At 42.9% G+C, this 25225-nt stretch overlaps 1 protein-coding gene and 1 long non-coding RNA gene across 4 annotated transcripts in view; both read right to left on the bottom strand.

The window, feature by feature from the left end:
- LOC141580070 (uncharacterized) overlaps positions 1–25225 on the bottom strand; it is a 67533-nt gene that overhangs the window by 41712 nt on the left and 596 nt on the right. The gene's annotated exons all lie outside the window — the stretch shown is intronic.
- On the bottom strand, positions 11–24961 carry LOC101031105 (deoxyuridine 5'-triphosphate nucleotidohydrolase, mitochondrial-like). Its single transcript, XM_074379252.1, has one exon. The coding sequence runs from the start codon at positions 22130–22132 to the stop codon at positions 21662–21664; it is 471 nt and encodes a 156-aa protein (XP_074235353.1). The 5' UTR covers positions 22133–24961; the 3' UTR covers positions 11–21661.

The raw sequence follows: 25225 nt of genomic DNA on the forward strand, positions 1-25225 counted from the left end.
AGATGGGCGATTTGGTCACAAAAAACAAATATATTCTTCCCATATGATCCACCAAGAATGCTCCTTGGTATTTACCCAAAGGAGGTGAAAACTTAGGTCCATACAAAAACCTGCACAGGGATGTTTATGGCAGATTTATTCACAATTGCCAAAACATGGAAGCAACCAAGATGTCCTTGATAGGTGAACAGACGCACAAGCTGCTGTACATCCAGACCACGGACTATTACTCAACTCTAAAAAAAAATGAGCTATCAAGCTATGGAAAGACACGGAGGAAACTTAACGTGTATATTGCTAAGTGGAAAAGCCTACATACTGTTAATTCCAACCGTGCAACATTTTGGAAAAGGCAAAACCATGGAGAAGGTAAAACAAAAAAAATTATGGTTGCTAGGGGTTAGAAGGGTGAGAGGCATGCCTAGGTGGAACAGAGGCTATTTTTAGAACAGTAAACTACTCTGTATGATATTCTACTGGTGGATACATGTCATTCTAAATTTATGCAAACCCACTGGACGTACAACACTAAGAGTGAACCCTAATATAAATGATGAACTTTGAAGGACAGTGAGGCGTCACTGTTGCTTCATCAACTGTAACAAATGTCCCACCTCTGGTGAGGGATGCTGTTAGCTGGAGAGGACTGTGCAAGTGGGTGGGTCTATGAGAAATCTCTGGACTATCTGCTCATGTTTGCTGGGAAGCTAAACCTGCTCTAAAATATAAAGTCTATTTTTAAAAGTATATATTCAATCAACTCAACTCAATATATTTAATGAACTACTTGTATGTGAAATGATAACTTAAGTTGCACGTATGGCAATTTCAAAGCCACACATTTGGTTAAAATGGTTATTATCCAAAGACCTTAAAAACAACGATATGTAACTCAGCTCTAATATTCTGTCCATGGAAAAATGCCACCGCCAGGTCAAATAATCAACCACAACCAAGTTAATTTTGCCAAGTAATGGCAAAGGCTCAATCAGCGCTAACTCCAACTGGAGATGCCACCTTACGCCTCCGTTGTCTTGGAAGGTGGTCTCAGAGGCTCTGAAAAGCACAAAGTAGCGTCTTCGCTGAATGCAATCATGGAAATAGACCAAAGAAGTTTCTGTAACCCTGGAAACAAAGCCAGACATATCATTTATATAAAGGGCAGATTCTAAACAGCCTGAACACTATCAAACACCCTTATCAATGCCACACCTGTAGAGTTCACAGTACACACACCATTTGTGGGAGGTGTGGCAGGAAGGTCCTTATGAAAAGATCACTGCCTCTGGTCTGAAATTAAAGACAAATGTGGGAGAACACCTTACACAGACAATTTCTCTTCTAGAGATTAGAAAGGCGTTTCCTTCCTGGTCAGAAAGACACTACACAACTACTGTCAGCTAAAAGATGAACAAACAAACAAACAAAAACCACCACATGGGAAAAAGAATTTTACCATGCCTCAAGAGTTCTGAGGAGCAGCAAATGGTTATTATCCAAAGACCTTAAAAACAACTACATGCACCTCAGCTCTAATATTCTGCCCATGGAAAAATGCTACCCCCAGGTCAAATAATCAACCACAACTAAATTAATTTTGCCAAGTAATGGCATGATGTTTTTCATGGACATCAAAATGAAAAGTGTACATAAATAGTTTATGCATCAGGGTATACATTGGAGTTTGCAAGCTCAAATTAAAAAAAAAAAAAAAAAAAAAAAGCATACAGTCCAGCCCCTGATGGCTCTACCAAAATTTAAACTTTTAATTTTGGGTTCTTTGAAGGACTTTGTAAGGCATTTAGTCCAACCTGCAACCCAATGCAAAAATCTCTTCTAAAACATATTTGATAGTCATGCTGCTGAGAGAGAGAGAGAGAGAGAGAGAGAGAGAGAGAGAGAGAGAATTTGCTGTTTTCTGAAACTCCCCATCCCAGTGTTACAATGGCCTGTTAGGATGTTTTTGCTTACTGTTACCAAAACATCCTTCCATCTAACTCCTAAACCCTGGGCTACACCTTTGCTTCTTCCAGAACTAGAGACTAAGAATGATCCTTCTTCCTGGCTCTAGCATTTACCAACTGTGTGACCTTCAGAAGTTACTGAACTCCTCTGTGCCTCAGCTATATCTCCTGAAAGGGAGATAACAGTGCCTACCTCTTAGGGTTGAGGTGAGAATGAAAATATTAGCACAGTGCCTGGCTTCTGTTGAGCACGCAAGAATTATTAGTATTATCATTAGCTATTGTACACAGCAACCCTCCTCATAACTATGAAATGGCAACTTCTTTATTAGGCTTGCAAGGAATAGAGACATTCTCAGATTACCTTAAATCAGTGATTGTCACCCTTTCTGTGGAATACTAGAAACTGGGGTTACACACACGAAGGCCTGAAATGGTAACCACAATTATCCTGGGATTCCCCTGGTGCCCATCGACGTCACTGCTATCTGAGTGTGTCTTTACTTCCCTAATAGCCTCTGTCTTTGAAACCCAGAGGTCTCTTTTCCTTGGCGCTACTTACCATCAGGTTCCACCTCTGCTCCTTCAACTCTGACCTGCGGCAGGCTAGACTCTGGCCCTATCCCACATCATGCAGTGCTCAATTTAGCAATCTAGCTTTCTAGAATTGTGTAACAACAGAAATGCTCCCAAAAAAGGTCTTACATATTGCAGCACACTTAGGAAGCATTTACGGCAATAGAATAAACCATCACATATCCATTGAAAAGCACTGTCTCAAGTAATAGGGTGTATTTGGGGCCACCCTGAGAAACAGAGGGGTCTGGAATCTCAAACTCAAAGCCAGACCGCATGGAGACTAGAGCTCTTTCAGGAGCTGGAAGGTTGCTTAGGATACAATGTGATTCTAACAACTGGGTTATACCAGTAAATAAAATTGCCATCTGTTGAGCTCTTAATATGGGCCAGGCACTATGCCAAGCATTTTACAAGTGTTAGCTATCTTTTTTTTTTTTTTTTTTGGAAAAAAAAAAAAAAACCCTGTTGAAATTGTGGAATAAAATACTCTTAGATTAGAGTGTTCAAAACAAATGTACGGTATAATGAACAATCACAAAGCAAACACCTGTGTAACTACCTGCTCGGTCAAGAAACAGAAAACGCTCAGACACTGCGGAGTCCTCTTGCTCTGAGAACTCCCTTGAGATCCCAGGGCCCCTCCCTCCCGAGATGCTACCACTGTTCTCATGTTTCTCATCAATGTTTCCTTACTTTTTAAAAATAGTTTCCTTAACAGTCTATGCTATATAATATCAATATGTAATTTGTAGCTTAGTTTTGCTTATTTTTGAATTCTCAAGTACAATCATACACATTTCTTTTGTTCAACATTGTGCTTATAAGATTCATCCATATTGTTCTCTATTGCATAGTTCCTTCCCTCTCAGTGCTGCATAGTATTCCATTATGTGAATACATAACAATCTGTTTCTTCATTCTACGGTTGATGGATTTTGCATTGTTCCTGAGGCCATCATAGCAATAAAATTATGAATATGCTTGTATGTACATATATGTATATACACATACACATACGTATATGTATACGTATACATGGTAGATGTGAAAAGTTCCTCTTATATACATACACCCAAGAATGGAATTACTGGGTTGTGCACTGTGCATGTTTTCAGTTTCATTTGATAATGCAATGTGTTTTCCAAAATGGTTACACTAATCTACATTCCATCAGCAGCACATAGATTTCCTGGTGTGCCATATCCTCTCCAACAACCGGTACCATCAAGTTTTTCAAATATGCCCCTCTGATGAGAGTAAAAATATTTAATTGGAGTTTTAATGGCTGGTCTTTTAAACTTTAAATACATTGACTCATACTTTATGATTAATCTCTATCGTGCTGCTTTTGCTCAACGTTGTGTTCAGAGGCTTCATCCACGTTGCTGCATATGGAATCTTACTGTGTTTCTCTTTATTAATGGCGTTGGTCATCCTTTTATTCTTTGACAATTTTAATATCCTCTTTTGTTAAGTGTCTGTTCAAGTATTTTGCCTGTTTTTCTATTGGGCTGCTTGCCTTTTTCTTACTGATTTGTAAGAGGCTTGTGTTTTTTTCAAAAAAGTCTGGAGACCAGTTAGTTCCCTGGTGGCTTCCTCTTGTAAATATCTTCTTTGGTATTCATGCATATCTCTTCAAAGCTCCTAACAACCCCAAGAAATAAATATTATAATGTCTATGAACAGAACAGCCTTAGAGAAGTTGGGTGGCTCGTTCAATGTCACTGAGCTAGTTAGCACGAGAGGTGGGAAATCAAACTCAGATCTGCTCAGCCTGAAAGCCTGGCTCTTAAGCACTCAGCCACACTGGGACAGAGGTCAGCCATCCCTTGCTAGCATTCTACAGGCCTTCAGCTCCTTCTCCTGCACCTGCTTTCCTCTTCTCTCTTTCCCTGTGACTAACTTATGACTTCCATTTCCTGAACTCTCCTTGTGTGGCCTTTCTTATTCTTCTTTTTTTTTTTTTTTTGTGACAGAGTCTCACTTTGTCACCAGGCACCAGGCTGGAGTGCAGTGGCGCGACCTCGGCTCACTGCAACCTCTGCCTCCCAGGTTCAAGCAATTCTCCTGCCTCAGCCTCCCGAGTAGCTGGGACTACAGGTGCGCGTCACCATGCCCAGCTAATTTTTTTTGTGTGTATTTTTAGTAGAGACAGGGTATCACCATGTTGGTCAGGATGGTCTCGATCTCTTGACCTCGTCATCTGCCCATCCCGGTCTCCCAAAGTGCTGGGATTGTGGCCTTTCTTTACCACCCAGCTCCAAACATTGTCGGTCACTTGGGTTCTCCTTCAAACTCCAGGAAGGACATCTTGTCAGTTCCATTTGGCACTGTCCCTTTCATGGGCAGGCTTTCACCCCAGGCTACATCATGGCCATGGCTCAGGTACTTTTCCACTCAAATCGGCTCTGGCCAGGGTGGCAGAATCCCATGGTCAGCTTGCCTTTGATGGAGTTGCGGGCATGAGAGACAAGGGTGCAAGGGCTGTTCTCTAAAGCAGGTATCTCCTCTGGATCTTCACTTTTTAGGCCAATCATCACCTGCTCCTTTGACATCTCATCATCCCAGTGACAAATCCCATTCCATCTTTCATCCAGGACACCCCCTTTTTCCTTGGTCCCCACCCAAGCCCACTCAAGCATCAGCTTTCATCAGTTCTGTGACCGAAAAAACTGTTAAATGTGGCAACTCCTCTCCATGGCCTGCCTCCACCTGAGTCCAGGCTACCAAAATCTCTCACCTAGACTCCCAAAATAGCTACTCAGGTGCTTTTCACATCTACTTCTCCGTCTTCCCAGTCCATTTCCCCATAAGGCAGCCAGAAGCACCTGTTCAGAATGCCTATCTCATCATGTCAGATTGCATAAAATTCCCTTTGGTTTCTCCTTTCTCTTGACATAAGGACCAAAACCCTCAAGACGAATTGCAAGGCCCTGCAAGGTCTGGCCTGTGCCTCCCTCTTCACTCCCCACCTGGCTCTCTGCTCTCTGCCCCTAGGGGAACTATTCAGTCCTGCTGATACACCAGTTTCCCTCTACCTCAGGACCTCTGCACTGTCTACACTGCCTGGAATGTGAAGGCTGCAAGAAAACATGTGGTCTCATTTGTATTCTCATTCAGGTATGTCCTGCATGGTAAGAAATGTGGTGGGATCTATCATTTAAATTTTCCATACCTTTTGACACAGTATTTCTACTCTGTGTGTGTGTGTGGGGTGTGTGTGTGTGTGTGTGTGTGTGTGTGTGTGAGAGAGACAGAGTTTCGCTCTTTGGACTAGGCTGCAGTGTGGTGGCTCAATCTCGGCTCACTGCAACCTCCACCTCCTGGGTCCGAGCAATTCTCCTGCCTCTGCCTCTGCCTCTGCCTCTGCCTCTGCCTCTAGAGTAGCTGGGATGACAAGTACACACACCATGCCCAGCTAATTTGTTATTTTTAGTAGAGACGGGGTTTCACCATATTGGCCGGGCTGGTCTCAAACTCTTGATCTCAGGTGATCTGCCTGTCTTGGCCTCCCAAAGTGCTGGGATTACTGGCATGAGCCACCATACCCAGCCAGTATTCCCACTTCTCTGAACCTGTACTTTGGAAATACAACCACAGGCTATATAAAAAGGTAGGCAGAACAATTGTTTGCAAATCCTTATAATAGTGAAAATGGAAATAGTACACATATCTATCAATAAGACACTATTCAAATAAACTATAATACATTCACAGCATGGAATATTATTCAGACGTCAAAAAGAATAAGGTATATTTCCTTGTGTCCATGCGAGAGGATACTCCAGATATATGAAGCTTAAAAAAAAAAATTCAGAAGTATATGATTCCCCTTTTATGCTTTAAAAACACATTGCATGTATATTTTTTAAAGCTGCAAAAGTATGCACAAACCGGTTGACAGTGGCTATGTCTGGGGAGGGAGGATGAGTTGATAGGGCATATTTTTTCCTGTTATATATTTCAGTAATATTTCTTATCTAATACAGTGAAAAAGACATGCACATAATTAAGTCTGCCATGTCTATCTTCTCCATAGAATGTAAGTTCTTTGAAGTCATCAAATGTTCCTACCCTATTCACTGTTATTGTACCCAAAGCCTAGTCAGTACCAGGCACATAATATGTGCTCATTAAACATTCATTCATTTAATGAATAAACGAATAATGAACTGTTTCTATGACCCCATAAAATGTGATACCCACTCAGTCCTCCAGAAACAGACCCCTGGCAACTTCCTCCCTGGAGTTGTACTCCATACTTTTAAAAAGCTGTAAAAGCGCTTGACTTTTTTATGGCAGTCACATCATGCTATGTGCTGACAGCTTCAGGAACTTCACACCAGTACTGCACTCAAGTCGAGTTCTCCTTCTTGACTTCAGCAAATACTTTTTCTCAAACCCACATCAGGACTTCACAGTTTGCCTCTGTTGAGTTTCAATACTTTGTTCATGTCTGTCAAGGTATTTTGAAACTCGATGCCTGACTCCAACCCAGTACACACCCTACCAAGCTTCATATTGCCTGATTATGTTTACTTCCAATTTAGTTATACAAAATGAAAATCACACAGGGCAGAGCCTAGGACAGAACCCCGCAGCCTCCTTGAGCGATGATCTCCCTGTCGACTTTGGGGAATCTGGGCCTTCTGTTTGCTTCTCACACACAAGAAGCTCGTCCCCACCTCAGGGCCTCTGTGCGTGCCGCTCACTTCACTTGGAAGATGGTAGCTCCTCCATGATCCTTGGGACTCAGCTCCAAGGCTTTCTCACCAGAAAGAACTTCCTACTACCTGGTCTAAAATGATCCCTGTCTCCCACTCCACGTTAGCCTGTTTTGTCTTCTTTAAAGGCATTTGTCAATGGCTGAAGTTACCTTGTTCCTATTTTTCATTTACCTGTTTATTACCTGCTCCTTCCCCCTATCCCAGTGTCAGTGGGGATGCTGTCTGCCTTATACACCACTCCAGAGCCTGGAGCACTGTAGTCACTCAGTAATTATTTCCCAGGTGAATGAGTAACAGACAGAGTTGTCCATTTTTTTTTTTTTTTTTTTTTTTTTTTGAGATGGAGTCTCGCTCTGCCACCCAGGCAGGAGTGCAGTGGCACGATCTTGGCTCACTGCAACCTCTGCCTCCTGGATTCAAGCAATTCTCCTGCCTCAGCCTCCCGAGCAGCTGGGATTACAGGTACGTGCTACACGCTCGGCTAATTTTTGTATTTTTTAGTAGAGATAGGGTTTCACCATATTGGTCAGGCTGGTCTCGAACTCCTGACCTCGTGATCCGCCCACCTCAGGCTCCCAAAGTGCCACGACGCCCAGCCTGGTCAAATATCTTGATACCTACTCCCACTGTCTCCATTTTACCTGCAAGGATGGTCCTGGGACTACTGTATAACAAATTACTTCAAGTTTGGAGGAGTCAAAAAACACAAATTTCTTCATAGTTCCAGAAGCCAGAAGTACCGCATCTGTTTCAGAAGGCCAAAATCGAGATGCCTAAAGACCTCACTCCTCCAGCAACTCTGCAGGACAATCTGCTCCCCGCCTCTTCCAGCTGCCACTGGCTGTGGTGCTCCTCGGAGTGTGGCTGCATCACTGCAATCTCCATCGCCGGCCCCTTTACATCTTCCCTGCTCCATCTTTACATCGCCTTCTCCTCTGCGTGTCTCTGCCGCCTTCTTATATAAGATATATTTAATGGCATTTAGGACCCAACTGGCTAATCCAGGATAATCTCTCCAACTCCAGAGCCTTAACTTAATCACCTCCACAAAGGCTTTCCCGCATAAGGTGACATTCATAGGTTTCGGGGATTAGGACCTGATATCTTCAGGGGCCACCATTCAGCCTAACAGAGGTTATTACTGACTTCGTGAAATGCCTCTGCAATATTGAGACATACAATGTGTCCAGATTTCCCTTTTCCACCTCTTGGGTAGGACCTGCCACAGAGGAGAGCTCCGTAAATGCCTGAATGAGTAGATGTATAGATGTTGTTCCACTCCACCACTCCCTGCCTTAACCCTTAAAAAGAAAAGAATGGGTCTACTACTCCATTAGCATCACTGGCTTTCCCAGTTCACAGACCCTTGAGAAGCCAGGGGGTTTCGGAAATGGGAAGCTCTTCATAACTGGTGGCCATCTGACACACTGCCAATACCCACTGGGAGGGAAACGGAATTGCTGAATGAGCAACAAGACTAACATTATTTACAAATGAGCCTTGCCCACTACAGAGGGTATCAGCTTTGCTCAGATTTCTCTCCCTCCCCCGTACTCTGAAGAGGGTTGTATTGTAGCCACATGAGTTCTCTGGCTACTGAATAGGAGGAAGGGGAGAGGGAGACGAAATGGCACCAAACAGACAGGCAGAAATTAGTTTATCTTCTCTAAACAGAAGAGACCCTTGATGCACTCATATAAAAATACAGCATCTTGGGAGGCGGCCACGGAAAGCCCTAACAGGGTCATTTCGTGATAAGAACTATTCTCAAGCCCCTGGTCTAGTCCCCAGAGTTGGATCCCAAACCTGGTTGGCTGCTGTCGAAGAAGGTCATTCTACAGCTCGCACATTTATTGCTCTTTCATAATTCCTTATCAGAACCAAACATTTACTCCTTGGTCCTCATCCCCAAGACACCCCACCTATGACGGAGTTCTCTTGAGGTATCAGATGATGCGGTTTGGCACCCTGAGGTCACACCTGGGCTGGACCCCAGGGTCCCCACTGCTAGCGCAGGGGGAAAGGCTCTGAAAGCTGAGGCCAAGGCAAGTCGCCCTGTGTCAGCATCACGGTGCTGCTGTTGGCTGAGGTTACACTCAACTCCCAGTGGTGCTCAAGACCTCCCCTCCCTCACTCCACAAGAAGAAGGACTCTGATGTAAGGAGGGGTGAGGCTGAGGGCAACTAAGTGGACTATTACGACGTCTGCAATGAGTGGAGAGGAAGGGGGGATTCTCTTCTCTCTCTCCCCATGGTGTAAGCATTGAGAAGGCTGAACAGGCACAGTAAAGGGCCAGGGGAAAAGCAGGATACTCAAGTCTACCTTCAAACACAAAGAAGGGGTTTTTGAGACTCACATGTGGTTCAAGCCAGCACACCAGCATAGCAGTCCAGAGGCAAGCTCAGGCACAACGGTCCCAGCCAGAGCGGGGTGTGCCCTTGCTGGGCAGGCCCTCCTGACCACGGTGTACTAACTCTGCCGTGAAGCCTGGGGGCGCCATTCCATGGACAGCTGCTTGCTTTGGGGGAGCTACAACTGGCTGTAGCATTTTCTTGACTATGTATTAGAATCTTGGGTTGGTGCCAGTTTTCTGGAAAACACACATCAGTGCGATTATAAAGCACATCAATGGGACAATATGATATATTCAGCAAAATTCTCAACAATCTAGTCCCTTTTGACTCCCATTACAGCCTTCGATTATACAAATAGAGGCACGGGTGTTTTGCGGTTGAGGAAAAGAATGCTCATCACCAGTTCTTACTTGCAGGACTGATCTGTGAATTTTGAAAGTGGATAAACCCCTCCTGAAAGATACGGTGAACCACAGAAATGGAAGCAAAAATTATACCTTACCTATCGACAACGCCCATACTATAAAGCTTGAAAAAGGAGACCAAGGAGTTGAGAGCATCAGATAAGATCGTAAAAGTTTCACAGGTTAATTTTGTTGCAAACCTGGTCCTTTAAAAAAGTACAAAACTCTATAATGGAAGAGACTGATAGATATAACTGTATGAAAAGTAAAAACTTGGCAGGGCGCAGTGGCTCAAGCCTGTAATCCCAGCACTTTGGGAGGCCGAGGCGGGTGGATCACAAGGTCAAGAGATCGAGGCCATCCTGGTCAACATGGTGAAACCCCATCTCTACTAAAAATACAAAACATTAGCTGGGCATGGTGGCGCGTGCCTGTAATCCCAGCTACTCAGGAGGTTGAGGCAGGAGAATTGCCTGAACCCAGGAGGCGGAGGTTGCAGTGAGCCGAGATCGCGCCATTGCACTCCAGCCTGGGTAACAAGAGTGAAACTCCGTCTCAAAAAAAAAAAAAGAAAAGAAAAGAAAAGACTTCTGAATCCATATAAATCTACCATATCTGTATACACATAAGTCTACCATAAATAAAGTTAAAAGACAAATAGTAAGTTAGGAAAAAATCTTGGAACTTATAATATAAAGGGATATTTTATTTAAAATATAAAGAACTTTCACAATTCACTAAGAGAAAGATGAACACTCTAAAAGAAAGGTAGGCAATTTACAAAAAGAAATGAAATACAAATAGTCAATAAGCAGAGATACAACTGAAATAAGCTGAAGAAGAAATTCTCTCCTCAGACTGAAAGATGAAAAAGAATCATCAGTACAGTTTCTGTGAAGCCATGAAGAAATGGGAATTCTCACACACCCTGGCAAAATTTGGCAATTTCAAAATTGTAAATATGTACCCACTTTGACCCGGCAATTTCATTTACAGAAAAGCATCCTAAAGAAATAATCATAGGCTGGGCATGGTGGCTCATGCCTGTAATCCCAGCACTTTGGGAAGCCAAGGTAGGTGGATCACCTGAAGTCAGGAGTTCGAGACTAGCCTGGCTAACATGGTGAAACCCCATCTCTACTAAAACAACAACAACAACAACAAAAATACACACACACACACACACACACACACTCATATAAATTAGCTGGGCATAGTACCAGGCACCTGGAGTCCCAGCTACTTGCGAGGCTGAGGCAGGGGAATAGCTTGAACCCAGGAGGCAGAGGTTATGGTGAGCCTGGGCAACAGAGCAAGACTCTATCTCAAAAAAAAAAAAGGAAGAAAGAAAAGAAGGAAAGAAATAATTGATTGTAGATGTGCACAAAGATTTAACTACACACAACATTTATTGCAGCATTCTCAATAATATATAGAAATACTGAAAAAACCTAAATGCCAAAACTTGGGATTAGTTAAAAATACTTTAGTTTAAGAACTAATCACAAGAATATTATAGTCTTTCAAAGTGATTATTTAAAAAGTGATTCTATAGATCTATATTGGCTATGCTGTACAGTTCTAGATATTTAATATATACTTATATATATAAATATCTTGGTTTGGAGATTGGGGATCTAAAAGTATATATATTATTGATAATGTGTAGTGTTACATATATATCAAAATATTAACACATTTATAGGCTTATGATAACTCTTTTATTTAGGCCTTTCATTTCCTTCTGAATTTTTTGCAATGATTGCTTTCTATGTGAGGAAAAAAATACAACTATTTCATAAAGACAGAATGTACATGTGGGCAAACACTCTTAAGCTGGAAACATCCTTTTGGCCACTGACAATTCACAGAGTAAACAAAAAAGACCAAAGTGCATCACTGAAAACTAGGATAGCCATATAATTTATCATCTAAACCAGGACACTCTTGATTCTAAAAGGGGCAGCTATTAATAATTTTACTGGGACAGCTAGCGTAATCCAGGACTCCCCAGGCAGAGTCAGCTATTCGGTCAGCTTAAATAGAATGAAGACTTTATATATTCTGTCTCCAAAAACAACCCAGTGTCGGAGTGTTCAAGGGTCAGCCCCAAATATAGAGACTACCCTTTTATCAGTACATTTGGGGATAGTGTTAAACATGCCAACCAGATGGTTAAGGGATCTTGAAAAGTTCATCTTTCTCACCTAATTAGCTCGTTTGGATCACCAAAGCCCTAATTTTAGAGATTTGTTCTTGATAAAAAGCATTTCTCAAAGAAATATTCCAGTTGACTAAGAACACACTGTATTATTAGCTATGCTATGTCACACTGCAGATTTTAATCTTGGAAACATTGTGCAACTCTTTTAAAGTCTTCTTGATTCCCAAATCCCTGAGACTCACCTGGTTTCCACTAAGTGCTTTATATAGGGAACTATTATCTCTGTGACCCGAGGCTCTTAAGATGGCCACTATTCGCACCCTGCAGCCCTGGGTCACTGCCCACCAGCTATTTGTGCCCTCCCTGCCTTTCGCATCTGGGCTCAAGTTTCTCCTGTCTCCTGAGCTTTCGCTGCCCACCACAGCCGTCCGTGCTGCTCGGCCTCCTGTGACATTTACTACCTGCACATCACATCAGCATCTTCTCACTGATGCTGTTCCCTAATTATTGATTGCACACAATCTCCCTCAAACAAAATAAGCTTCCCGGGAGACGCAACTATTCTTAGTCTACACCACGTGGCGCTTGGCACTCGGCCAGGCAAGGTAAGTCTGTCAACCCCTCTTATCCCGATTATAAAGTGGAGGTTGTAACTCCTTTGTACATCCCACCTCCAACGCAAACTGGGGTAGTAACTAGGCATTATGAGAGACGATTTTTTAAATTAGCCAAATTCCCCGAATGCCAGGGTATTTGCGTAAGTGGAAAAATCAAAGCCTTCTCTACTGAAGCAAGGCTTTTTTCCCCCTTAAAAACCCATGAAATGACACACATTACAGATTCAGAACAAAGTCAGAACAGATCTATTTAAGAATAGTGTCCCATGTGTTAAAAAAAAAAAAATGGCTGCATAGGTATAAAGGATAAAAGCCTGGACAGGCTGTGTTAACATCTGCAATACTACTGCTTCCATTTTACAATAGTTTACTTGTATTTTGATTCTCCTTGTGGAAAGACAACATGGAGCTCACCCATTGATCAATTCCCCAACATTTGTGCCCACCCTCCTAAGAGTCCAGCACCTGCCATTACTTGGGTATCGATCACAACCTAAGCAACACAGGTTAAATCAATCACGGGTCAGTCTATAATTGAAATAACATTATCTGCTCCTCCCCGCTGCTAAATTTATTAAACTAATATAAACGCCAATGTCTCTTTCTTCCAAGCCCAGCTTAGGATGGCTTAAGCCCTAACTGAATGGTGAACAACCAAAATTAGATATTGAGGCTACCTTATTTATTCCATGACCCAAGGCACTATGTTTCTCCGACACAAGAGAAATCTTGGGAAATCTGCCAACTCAACTGTATTACTTGTAAATGGCATCACTCTGTAATACCAATGTACAACCATACATGTGGTTGGCAAGAGAGGGTGACTCCTCCTGAAGCAAAAAGTAAAATTCCCAGGTGAACTGGTAACACATACAGAGACATCAACGTCACTGTTCCTTCTGCTAGTCCAGCTAGCACCTGAGTGAGCATTAGGAAAAGGCTCACCTGCTTCAAAAAACTCGACTTGCATCTGTTGGAAAACAGTCTTTATATTCCCGATTTTGTCAGAATAAGCTACTTTACTGCCATCTGCCAGAAAAATTATCATAACAAATCTCTGATGTCTGTGATTTGAACAGTGGATCTTTAGAAGTGGCACAATTGTACAGTATACAACCGCCACAACGGTGCTGGCCAGGTGTTTAATAACTTTGGAACATAATAAACTAGCAGGGGGAGCCACGCTTTATTTTACTTCCCCTCTGAGCCTCAGTTTCATCCATACGTTGGCAATAATGAGAGTTATCCAGTATTGGTGTCTTAGCCCTGATCAGGCTTCGTATTGGAGTAGGAAAGCAATGGTTTGTGAAAGATTAAGACAATAAAAGAAGACCACATCGCTTGATTATCACATAATAACTATAACCATAAGAAAGAGCGCTCACATTCTCTTTGACTCTACAAATATCATACATCCAATTATTAACTGAGGTCTTCATATATTGAAAGTGAAAAGACTTTGGGTTTTTTGGTAGTGACAATGGGTCTCACAACCCCCTCTACACTCTAACTAGATTACCGATTGAAGGCGGCCACAATGGCAAGGTAGTTGATGAGATTTAGGCATTGATCATCTGGAAATGAAAAAGAAAACCTAAAATTAATTGGCATACATCAGGGCATCTCGATCTCATCACTATCATTTGGGACGCGATCAACCTTCGCTGTAGGGCCGTCCTGTGCACCACTGTAGGAAGTGACCAGCATCCCTGGCTTCTACCCACTAGATGTCAGTAGCACCTTCAACCTCCAGTCATGACAACCAAAAATGTCTCCAGACACTGCCAAATGTCCTCTGGGAGGAGTGGGTGGCAAAATTGTCCATAGCTGAAAAACAGTGGCCTACACAGAAATTCAAATGTATGGCTGGAGCATACATTTGAATTTCTTGGCAAAGAGCAAGCTACCCTCCCACCAAAGGAGACCAGGATTCTAACTTCTGCTATGGGTATTCTGTGGCCTTAAAGGTTCTAGCTTCTACTTCCTGTCATAGAAATAAAAACCAGACTCTGGCCTCTTGCTTCAAGGATTTCCTCCTTTGCAGGGTATTAAAAGGTAGGGCTGGAGGAAAGTGTCAGGGATGACATCACAGCCCAGGTATCCCGCTCTGCTCACTTGGCACCTGGCTGGCTGCCGGGGTCCCAGCATTGCCAACCTCTCTTGAATGATGGTGCTGTTACCACACAGGGCTGGCATGAAGCTGGATACTTGTAGCCTGCCTGTTGTGGCTCCTACAGAACTATAAACTCATAACTTCGTTTCCCATAGCACAACTATCGAAGGCCAGGTCATTTAATAAAAACTTGGGTACAATCAAAGAAATGACCACACAGAAAACCTGACAACGGGGTACTGGGTTTGAAGGATTCCAGAGCCACGCCTTGGTCATTCCAGACAAGTCCCCTTTCCAGACGCTGCCTGGCCCAGCTCCCAGCCCACAGGGTCTAGCTGAGTCCCTCCCACCACTCAAGGAGACCTTCAGCCCCTTCCCCTCTAGGAAGCCCAGGGGCTCCATGGCCTGTCTCGGTCTCTTCTCTCCATCTCCTCCAGCCTTCACTTTCCATGCCTCTACTTTCTCCCTTCTGGCCTGCCGGACAGCTGGGAGCATCCACATCATTAAAAAAAATTCCCAACTACCGCCTGCAGAGGTTGGCCTTTTTAGATACTTAGAAGACAATATCTCTCGATAATTCATTTCCCTTAGTCTGAGCTATTTGGCTTGGAAAATCATCTCAGGGAGAGCACCACCAAGATCCACGCTGGCTGTAGCCATCAGGCCCATCTTTACAGCATCCTGTGGGCATGAGGTGAGGTTCTGTCTCCCATGATCTTCTGGACATGGCCCAGGCTCCACTGGGAGGTGTCCTATGGAAAACGTTGGACAATTTCATATATAGTACACTTCCCAGGAATTTTTTAAAAATACTTTTTTAGAGATAGAATTTCCTAAATCTGTAATGAAAAAGATTTTTTAGACCACAAAGCATATTATTTAAAGAACAGTAATTAATTGGTGCAGGAAAAAAATAGTTCAAACAACAAAAGAGAAAAAGAGCTCAGAAGCAGACCCAGGTGTTTGGGAAATAAGTAACTGAAAGATCTCTAGAGAAAAGATAAACTATTCAGCATACAGTTCTGAGGATAAAAGACAACTGTTTGGAAAATGATTGAAAATTAATTTTTTACCTCACATCATTAACCAAAATATTCCAAGATCTAAATATAAAAACAAAACCTATAAAGCATAAAGAGAAAATATCAGAAAATAGCTGATGACCTTGGGGAAGTGAAGGTCTTCTTAAGCAAGACACAAAAAACAAAAGGCCTCAAGGAAAAGCCTGAAATGTCGACTATTTCCAAAGGGAAAAAAAAGCGTGTGTGGAAAAGATGCCATAGTCAAGGTCAAAAGGAGAAAAGCGACAAGCTGGAAAATTACAGTATTTCTACATAGAGAAAAGATCCAAATCAAGAATATACACAGAATTCCTACAAATCAATAAGCAGACATAAAAACACCAACGGCAAATCATCAAAGGGTACTAACAGCAATTTACAGGGTACAAACACAATGAACATGAGGGGAAAATGCTCAAAAACACACCACAAATGAGGGAAATACAAATCAAGTAAGATAGTTTTTTACTCTAACATTGGCGAAAATGAAAAGGTTTGAAAATGTTGAGCATTAATTAAGGAAATGGGCACATCTCTGTACTGTAGTGGAAGTAGAAATTAGTCAGCTACTTCAGAACACAATCTGGCAGAACTATTAAAATTTAAAATGCACATACCCAGCAATTCTATTTCTGGGCAGTAATACTCCCTCACGTGCCCAGGAAGCATATATAAAAATAAAGATGTTGACTACCTATTTTTCACAAAAACTAGAAACCTAAATACCTATCAATAAGATAACAGATAAATATTTGGGAGGCCAAGGGGCGTATCATTTGAGGTCAGGAGTTCGAGGCCAGTCTGGCCAACATAGTGAAACCCCACTTCTAGTAAAAACACAAAAATTAGCTGGGCATGGTGGTGGGTGTCTGTAATCCCAGCTACCTGGGAGGCTGAGGCAGGAGAATAGCTTGAACTCAGGAAATGGAGGTTGCAGTGAGCCGAGATTGCGCCACTGCACTCCAGACTAGGTGACAGAACAAGACTCTGTCTCAAGAAACAAAAACAAAAACAGATCAATAGACCCTGAAACGTTTTATGGAATACCATGATGCAGTTTAAAAGAATGAGGTATTTCCATACATAATGACATGTAACAGCACATGTGAAAAAAGAAAATTACAGGAAAATGTCCGCAAAGTGATACTATCCACATTAAAAACAAACAAACAAAAGACAACACACACAGCAATACCATCTACACCTATAATGACAGACATATACAGTAGGTAAATGCCTAGAATAAGTGGTATGAAAAATGCCTTCAGACCTGGGGGTAAAGGAGTGACCACATTTGAAGGGTTATTTCTCTCTTATTGCTTCTGTTTTACTATTTCATGAGGAGAACATGTTTATTCATGAGGTATTAAGCTTGTTTTCATGCGGCTGATAAAAACATACCCAAAATTGGAAACAAAAAGAGGTTTAGGCCAGGCAGGGTGGCTCATGCCTGTAATCCCAGCACTTCGGGAGGCCGAGGTGGGTGGATCACCTGAGGTCAGGAGTTCAAGTCCAACCTGGCCAACATGGTGAAACCCCATCTCTATTAAAAATATAAAAATTAACTGGGCTTAGTGGCAGATACCTGTAATCCCAGCTATTCAGGAGGCTGAGGCAGGAGAATCACTTGAACCTGGGAGGCGGAAGTTGCAGTCAGTCAAGATTGTGCTATTGCACTCCAGTCTGGGTGACGGAGCAAGACTCCATCTCCAAAAAAAAAAAAAAAATGAGGTTTAATTGGACTTACAGTTCCACTTGGCTATGGAGGCCTCAGAATCATAGCAGGAGGCAAAAGGCACTTCTTACATGGGTGCACCAAGAGAAAAACGAGGAAGAAGCAAAAGCGGAAACCCCTGATAAACCCATCAGATCTCATGAGCCTTATTTACTATCACCAGAATAGCACGGGAAAGACCAGCCCCCAGGATTCAATTACCTCCCCCTGGGTCCCTCCCACAACACATAGGAATTCTGGGAGATACAATTCAAGTTGAGATTTGGGTGGAGACATAGCCAAACCATATCACATGATTTTCAAAACTCGCTATCAAGTTTCTTTTATGGAAGAAACACATTTTTCAAAGAAAACAAGCAGAAATCACACTGTTTAGTTTTAAGACAACGATTTCCTTTATCATGCAAAGGCAGTTTTGTCTGCGACCAAACTGGATTGTGCAGTGCCTTCGCATAGCAAACGGTCTTTCAGGACCTTTCCTGAAGAAAGGGATATTTATGTATTACCATGATGTACATGACAAGAGGAAGTTCTGGGCAGAGGTTTCAGACAGAGGCCTCCACATAATTGAATCAGGCCAGCAGCTCCATTTAAAGGAAAGAAGTGCTTTAGTTTCCTTTCCAAGCAGAAGGATGTCTGTCAGAAGCAACCAGAGGAGCTACTCCTACTGTCAGCGTCAGCCTGTCTCTGACTGGCAGCTACTGTCTAAACGATGCGCTGCAACTAAAGAAATCATCACAGTGACCACTGAACCACTGTCCGCTGTGCGCCCTATGCCTGGGGCTCAGTACCCAGAATCTCACTTCATCCTCTCATCAATCCAAAAGAAGAGCTTTACTGCCCATTTCAGAGATGAGGAGCCTGAGGTTCAGATGGATCAAGGCAGGTTCTCAAGCAAATGACTAAAGGGCAATTCTAAGGGATGCCTGCCCATCTCAAGCCTGTGCTCTGGCCTCCACCCTGCACTGCCTCCTGCACCACAGTAAACGGTAGGTTTGGAGATGTGGATGGACTTTGCTCAAACCAATATGTGTACATTAATGTTAAATTTCTTTATGTGTAGGTTAAGGGCCCAAACTGTTATCTACAAGAACCCTAAAGAGAAGCTATCATTTTTCCTGTCTCGCCCTTGCAAAAGGACAGTGGTCAGGAATGGGGCTGGATCTGCCACATTTTGGGGAACAGAAATGACCTCAACCTTCAGCACCACAGCAGTTCCAGGGAGCCCCAACTGACCCAAGTCACAGGTGAATCAGCCAAGAGTTTTAAGACAGATTTCTGTCGAGAGAACACACTCTCATTTTGGCTGTTCTGGCTCAGTCAGAGAATGCAAATGTTTCTGTAGTTATATTTATTAATAGAGTCCATGGTTAGCCAGGCACATGGCTAGGGCTCTATATTGAAACCAATAAGTAAAAGCCTGAAATTTCTATTTTCTTTCCCACTCCTGTTGCTACTGGGGGCCTTTTATCTGGTCCTGTTTTTAATCCAGCAGCCTGCAAGGGGCAGGAAAGAGGCAGGCAAAGTTGTCTAGCAACACAGAGTAGAAGGCACACCTGCCCTCCAGATGCCGAGAGCTTTTATAAACGGTAACAACGTATGTCACAAATTTTCCCCAAACTATAATTCTCAGGGAGAGCGGGTTAGGGAAATAAATTGAGAGAGAAGGGTGGCAGATGGGATAGATGGATTCAATTAAAGCAAAGAACATCAAACAGTTCCGAGGATGCCTCATTCTAATGGAACATGTCATTTTCTCCTCATTGCCTCCAGGGAACTCCCAACAGTCTAGGTAGGAAGTAGGGTGCTCACACGGCGCCTCAACCCCAGCAGGAGTTTAATATCCTCAAAGGAGGGAGCTAATATTCCCTCTTCTTTTCAATAATGTGGTGAAGCAGCACCTGACTCAGACTAAGCGAATGCAGGATACATATTAGATGCGCATTGCTACAGAACCAGGTGTTATTCAAATTAAATAGGTATTTCCCATTGTCATCTCCATAGAACAGATTTCTGTATTTCATCTATGGGAGACTCTCCTATTTTTTTTTTTCCGGAGAAAAACATTTAAATTTTATTGACAACAAATAATTTTTAGCCCAACGCAGTACACAAAAATGCTGGCAATGTCCCACTGAATTGATTTCACGACTCATTAATGAATTGTAACCCACAGATGGACAATTCCATTGCAGGGTATTAAATGGCCTGGAGAATCACCAGCAAAGAAGAAACACTAGCCTGTGCTTCCAGAACCTGGGTGGGTGAGCGAGCTGATCGCTCCAGAAGCACTCCATGAGTATGACCCACATGCTCAGAACGATGTCTGGTATCTCATAGAATCTGATGGACAAAACCTAAGTGACACCCAAAGCCCTGATACAAAGGAATCACAAAAATACGGTAAAGAAAAGAAAGCACACTAGCAGAAACTGCCAAAATATGTTAATCAAGCTAGGCCACAGGCTCAGTCCCCTATCTGCAATGACATGCTTCTTGTATGTATTTACTCAAGCTGTGCGTGTGAGATGGAAAAATCTGGTAGCCGAAGTATACATTATTTATCTTATCTCTATAAAAGGCATATTTTCTTGATTACAGCCTATTACTACTTTCCTGAGGGAAACTCATTAACTACAACTAGTACAATTTGCCTAATGAGATGAAATTCAGGGGAACAAACCAAAGGTAACAAATCACCAAGCTACAAGTCTTTCACAAACACACCTCTACCCAGTCAATAGAGGATTTATCCAAACAAAGATTAATAATGGAGAAATAAGCTGAGGATTCTTTTCTCATCCTTATCACAAAGAATCTTAAGATTAAAAAGTTTTTAGACTACTGAAGAGAACAGAAGAAATAACTTTAATCTCTCCTATTCATTTTTAGTTCTTTTAGTTCAGCTTCTGCAAGATTTTATACCTGTGAAAGAATTTAGGTTTACTGAATAAAAAGTATTGCTTAAGATTTAAAGCAATTGGCTAGGCGCGGTGGCTCACACCTGTAATCCCAGCACTTTGGAAGGCCGAGGCGGGTGGATCACGAGGTCAAGAGATCGAGACCATCCTGGTCAACATGGTGAAACCCCGTCTCTACTAAAAATACAAAAAATTAGCTGGGCATGGTGGCGCGTGCCTGTAATCCCAGCTACTCAGGAGGCCGAGGCAGGAGAATTGCCTGAACCCAGGAGGCGGAGGTTGCGGTGAGCCGAGATTGCGCCATTGCACTCCAGCCTGGGTAACAAGAGCGAAAGTCTGTCTCAAAAAAAAAAAAAAAAAAAAAAAAAAAAGATTTAAAGCAATTAAAGCAAAATAAGTTGCTCAATGGGTATCATTTGAGTTAAATAATAGTTTTTTAAATTCTGTAATCGATGTACATTTGATTTTAAGAACACACTGTTTACATCAGGTAACTACAAAGCAGTTTACATACAACCATCAATTGCAGAAAAACAAAGTTTCTTTAACCATAAAAAAAAAAAAAATAGGCCGGGCGCGGTGGCTCAAGCCTGTAATCCCAGCACTTTGGGAGGCCGAGGCAGGTGGATCACGAGGTCGAGAGATCGAGACCATCCTGGTCAACATGGTGAAACCCCGTCTCTATTAAAAATACAAAAAAATGAGCTGGGCATGGTGGCACGTGCCTGTAATCCCAGCTACTCAGGAGGCTGAGGCAGGAGAATTGCCTGCACCCGGGAGGCGGAGGTTGCGGTGAGCCGAGATCGCGCCATTGCACTACAGCCTGGGTAACAAGAGCGAAACTCCGTCTCAAAAAAAAAAATAAATAAATAAATAATAAAAAAAAAATAAAGAATGCAGTACTTTCAGAAGGTAAAACCAGTAAGTTTACAGAAGTACAAAACACCAAAACACTTTAAGCAAAAACTCTCTGTTTTTAAGAAAAAGGTATGACTTCTGGTTTTCTGTTCTTGGCATAACTTTTAATTCTTCCCAGTGGAACTAAAACCTCCTGAACCCCTTTCGGTGTCAACCAAAGCTTGAACTTCTTCTATTTCTGGGTAAAAAATCCGTTCACAAATGAGTTGTGCAATTCGATCATCTTTTTTGACTTCAAACTTTTCTTTGCCAAAATTAAACAGTGCAACACCAACGTTTCCTCTATAATCTTCATCTATGACACCAGCTCCTACATCAATAAAGTGTTTTTCAGCCAAGCCAGACCGAGGAGCTACTCTTCCGTAACACCCAGAAGGAAGCGCTATCTGTATGTCTGTTTTCACAAGAGCCTTCTCCATAGGTGGGATTGTGTAATCATAGGCACTGTACAGGTCGTAGCCCGTGGGGGCCGTGGCGTGCTCGGAGAGCCTGGCAAAGGGGAGCTGCATGCCACCCTCCTCTGCAGGCCGGGCCCACCTGCTGGGTGAAACGGGTGTCTCTTCAGAGCAGGGCATGGCACAGCCAGAAGGCCAACGAGGAGAACGCCCGGGGAACGAGAGAACGTGAAGATAAGCAGCGTTGCAGGGAACTCCGAGACTCTCCTTTCTAATTAAACCAACCACACTGTCATTTTCCTAAGAAAGATAATAAAACGATAAAAATATTTACATCCTTTTATCTTCCTAAACATGAATCATGATGGGAAGAGAGTGTTTTGCTAGATAGTTTTATCACATAGACGTTATATTAATATGCTTTAAATTACTGTTTTGCAGGTCACTTTATCCTTATTAAGGATAAATAAGATTCTTATTGCCTCTAACAGTATTTGTAATTATTTACTACCAAAAGGAATTCAACTCTGTAATAAATTGACCACCATATATAATTGATATATAAGTATTGAGATATATATATATATAATACAGCATGTAAACCTGAACTCTACTTCCAATTGACCTCAATTTTCATCCAAAGTCAAGTGTAAATGTCTAGCAGTTTGATGAGCAATGCTTTCTTTATTCTCTGCCTCTCAGTTATGCCATTTGACTGACAGTCATGTTATCCAACACAGTCGTAGACGGGTTATAGTTTCAACAAGTCAGTATTATTATGTCTATAGTCAGTGGAGAAACTGGGGAAGGCTTAGAGTAAAGGAACTCTATAATTACACTCCATAACTAACTGCAACAATGTAGATGTACTCTGTTATCAATTAAACGTGGCAATGCATATAAAGTCTTCTTTTGTAGAGATGCTAAATCACTTTTAGATTCTAGCCCACAATTTACTATGCTAGAGAGTAAAATCATCCCAAATAGAAGGAAATAATATTTGGGTTGTTAGACCCTCTTCAAGGTCCTGTGTAGTAACCTCCATTTGTGAGACTCTGCTGGGAAAGCAAGCACATGTTAAAATACGGAACCAATGGTTTGTTTCACTGTAACTAAGGTGCCCTGACTTCTGATGATATGCCACCTTGGATTTTTTTTTTTTTTGAGTGGTTTATAGTGGCTCCCAGGAGAGGAGACAGCATTCTGGAAGCTCAGGTCACTGATTCCCACCAAGTGGCTCATTCCCATGGCTACTAACAAGATTCAGCTCCTTACTGGCTGTTGGACTGAGGGCCTCTGTTCCTCAGTTCCCTGCCACACGGGCCTCTCCATAGGGCAGCTTACAACATGCCAGTGGGCTTCCCTTAGAGCAGGCCAGGGCGTGCAAGGCAGAGTGACAGAAGTGACAGCCTTTTTGTACCCTAACCTCAGAAATGACATCCCACCACCTTTGCTATATTCTACTGGTTACAGGCAAGTGACTAAGTCTAGCCCACACAAAAGGGGAGAGGATTACACAGGGCATGAGCGCCAGCAGGTGCAGACCTTTGGGCGACATTAGCAGCTGCCCACACCTTCCTTGCATGCCCAACAACACAGGAATAAACATCAAAATAGATAAGAGAGGGGAAATAGGGAAGCAGAAAGGAAAGGGAAAATGTTCCAGCATCTAATTCCTCATGCCTCAGAGTGCTCAAATTCTCTCTCCCCACACCGAAATCCAGCCCGACAGCACACCCTCCGATCAGGTGCTCTCTTCAGAGAGTCTCGCATCTGTCTCCTCTTCTCCACCTGCATAGCACCACCGAAGTTCAGGCTTTCAGTTCTTCTCACCACGGACACGGCAGCACTCCTTTTCTAACCAGGCTGCGTATGCCAATCTTTCTAAGTCACACTTTCAACTCATCTTTATGGTGCAGAAAGCCCTTCAGTAGCTCCCCATTGTCAAACAAAATCAACTCTTTAGGCTGCCATTTGGTGCCTTCCAGAATTTAACCCAGGCTTGGGTATCCAAATGCATCACCCCCAAACCCCCAGTAACAATTCTCCACCCCAGGCAAACCATGCTGAACACCCAAACACACCCTGTTTATGCTCAGCTTGAAGCCTCTGCTGAGAGCATCATTCACTCCCTCTCCCTCCACAAGATCAGCCTTCACTTTACCATTATAAATCTTTGCCAATTTCCAAGATGCAGAGCAGATCCCATCTTCTCTGTCACACAGTTTCTGTTCACTCCTAACTAGATTTCAGTTCCTCTTATGAACTGACACAGCCCTGAGACACCACCCCATCCACTGCCCAGGCCAGTCCCTGTGTATCTGCCCTTTTTTTTCCCCAAGAAGTCGGTAAGTTTCACAACTACTCCTTCCAGAGACCTCCAAACTGCATCTCTGTGAGAGTGAGGTTGGGTCTCATTCATCTTTCTCTCCTGAGGGCAGTTGTTCCATGACAGGCAATGTTGGTTGACTAGGAAGGAAGGAAGGAAGGAAGGGAGGGAGGGAGGGAATGTCAAGCCCAGGGTCTAGCATATAGCAAGAGGTCAACAAGTAATAAATATTTGTTAACACCTCCGGTTCTTAAAACAGGAATTCTTCACCTAGCGACACCTTAGCTATGTAGAAGCCCTTCCAAAGAGAGCAAAGGCAGATGCAGTCTATCTGAGTCTGACACAAACAAGCCAACTCACGCAAACACCACAACTAAAAGCAAATCCACAGCTCCTCCTTCATTGCCCCTCCTAACACCGGCTTAGAGATACAGGGTGTCAAGCTCAGGAACATTATTAGATGGCTCAACTTAGTCAGTACAAAGCAACTTCACATCAGTGAGCTTCAGCTGTGACAACTTGGGAAACAGCAGTGGTGAGAGTTAAAACGGTGCTGGGAAAAGAGAGAAAAAATAAATATCAATTGTGGGGTGGGGCGGTGTCCACATAGTTTAGATAATTCCTAGTAAACAAAAGTATTTGTTAAAAAGCAGTAACAGAGACTTTTTAAAGCCTTTGTTGCTTACCCCCAGGGAGACGGTGAAAATCTCAACTAAAGCACCCAACGTCCATATCCAGAGGAAATCTAGCGCTCCCTTTCTAGGTGGCTAGAGCGGTTACGTCTGAAGTGAATTCTCCCAGGAATCAGATTCCTGGCCAAAGGTTGTCTGCGCAAACCTGGGCCACCCTCATCTCACCGCAGGGAGCGCCGGAAATGGCTCAGGGGCTAGGCCCGCTAGCACCATCCTCCCAGAGCCGTGAATTCGCCCTCCTGCTCTGCTGAC

The sequence above is a fragment of the Saimiri boliviensis genome, chromosome 10 (genome assembly GCF_048565385.1).
Source record: "Saimiri boliviensis isolate mSaiBol1 chromosome 10, mSaiBol1.pri, whole genome shotgun sequence".
Taxonomy (NCBI): Eukaryota; Metazoa; Chordata; class Mammalia; order Primates; family Cebidae; genus Saimiri; species Saimiri boliviensis.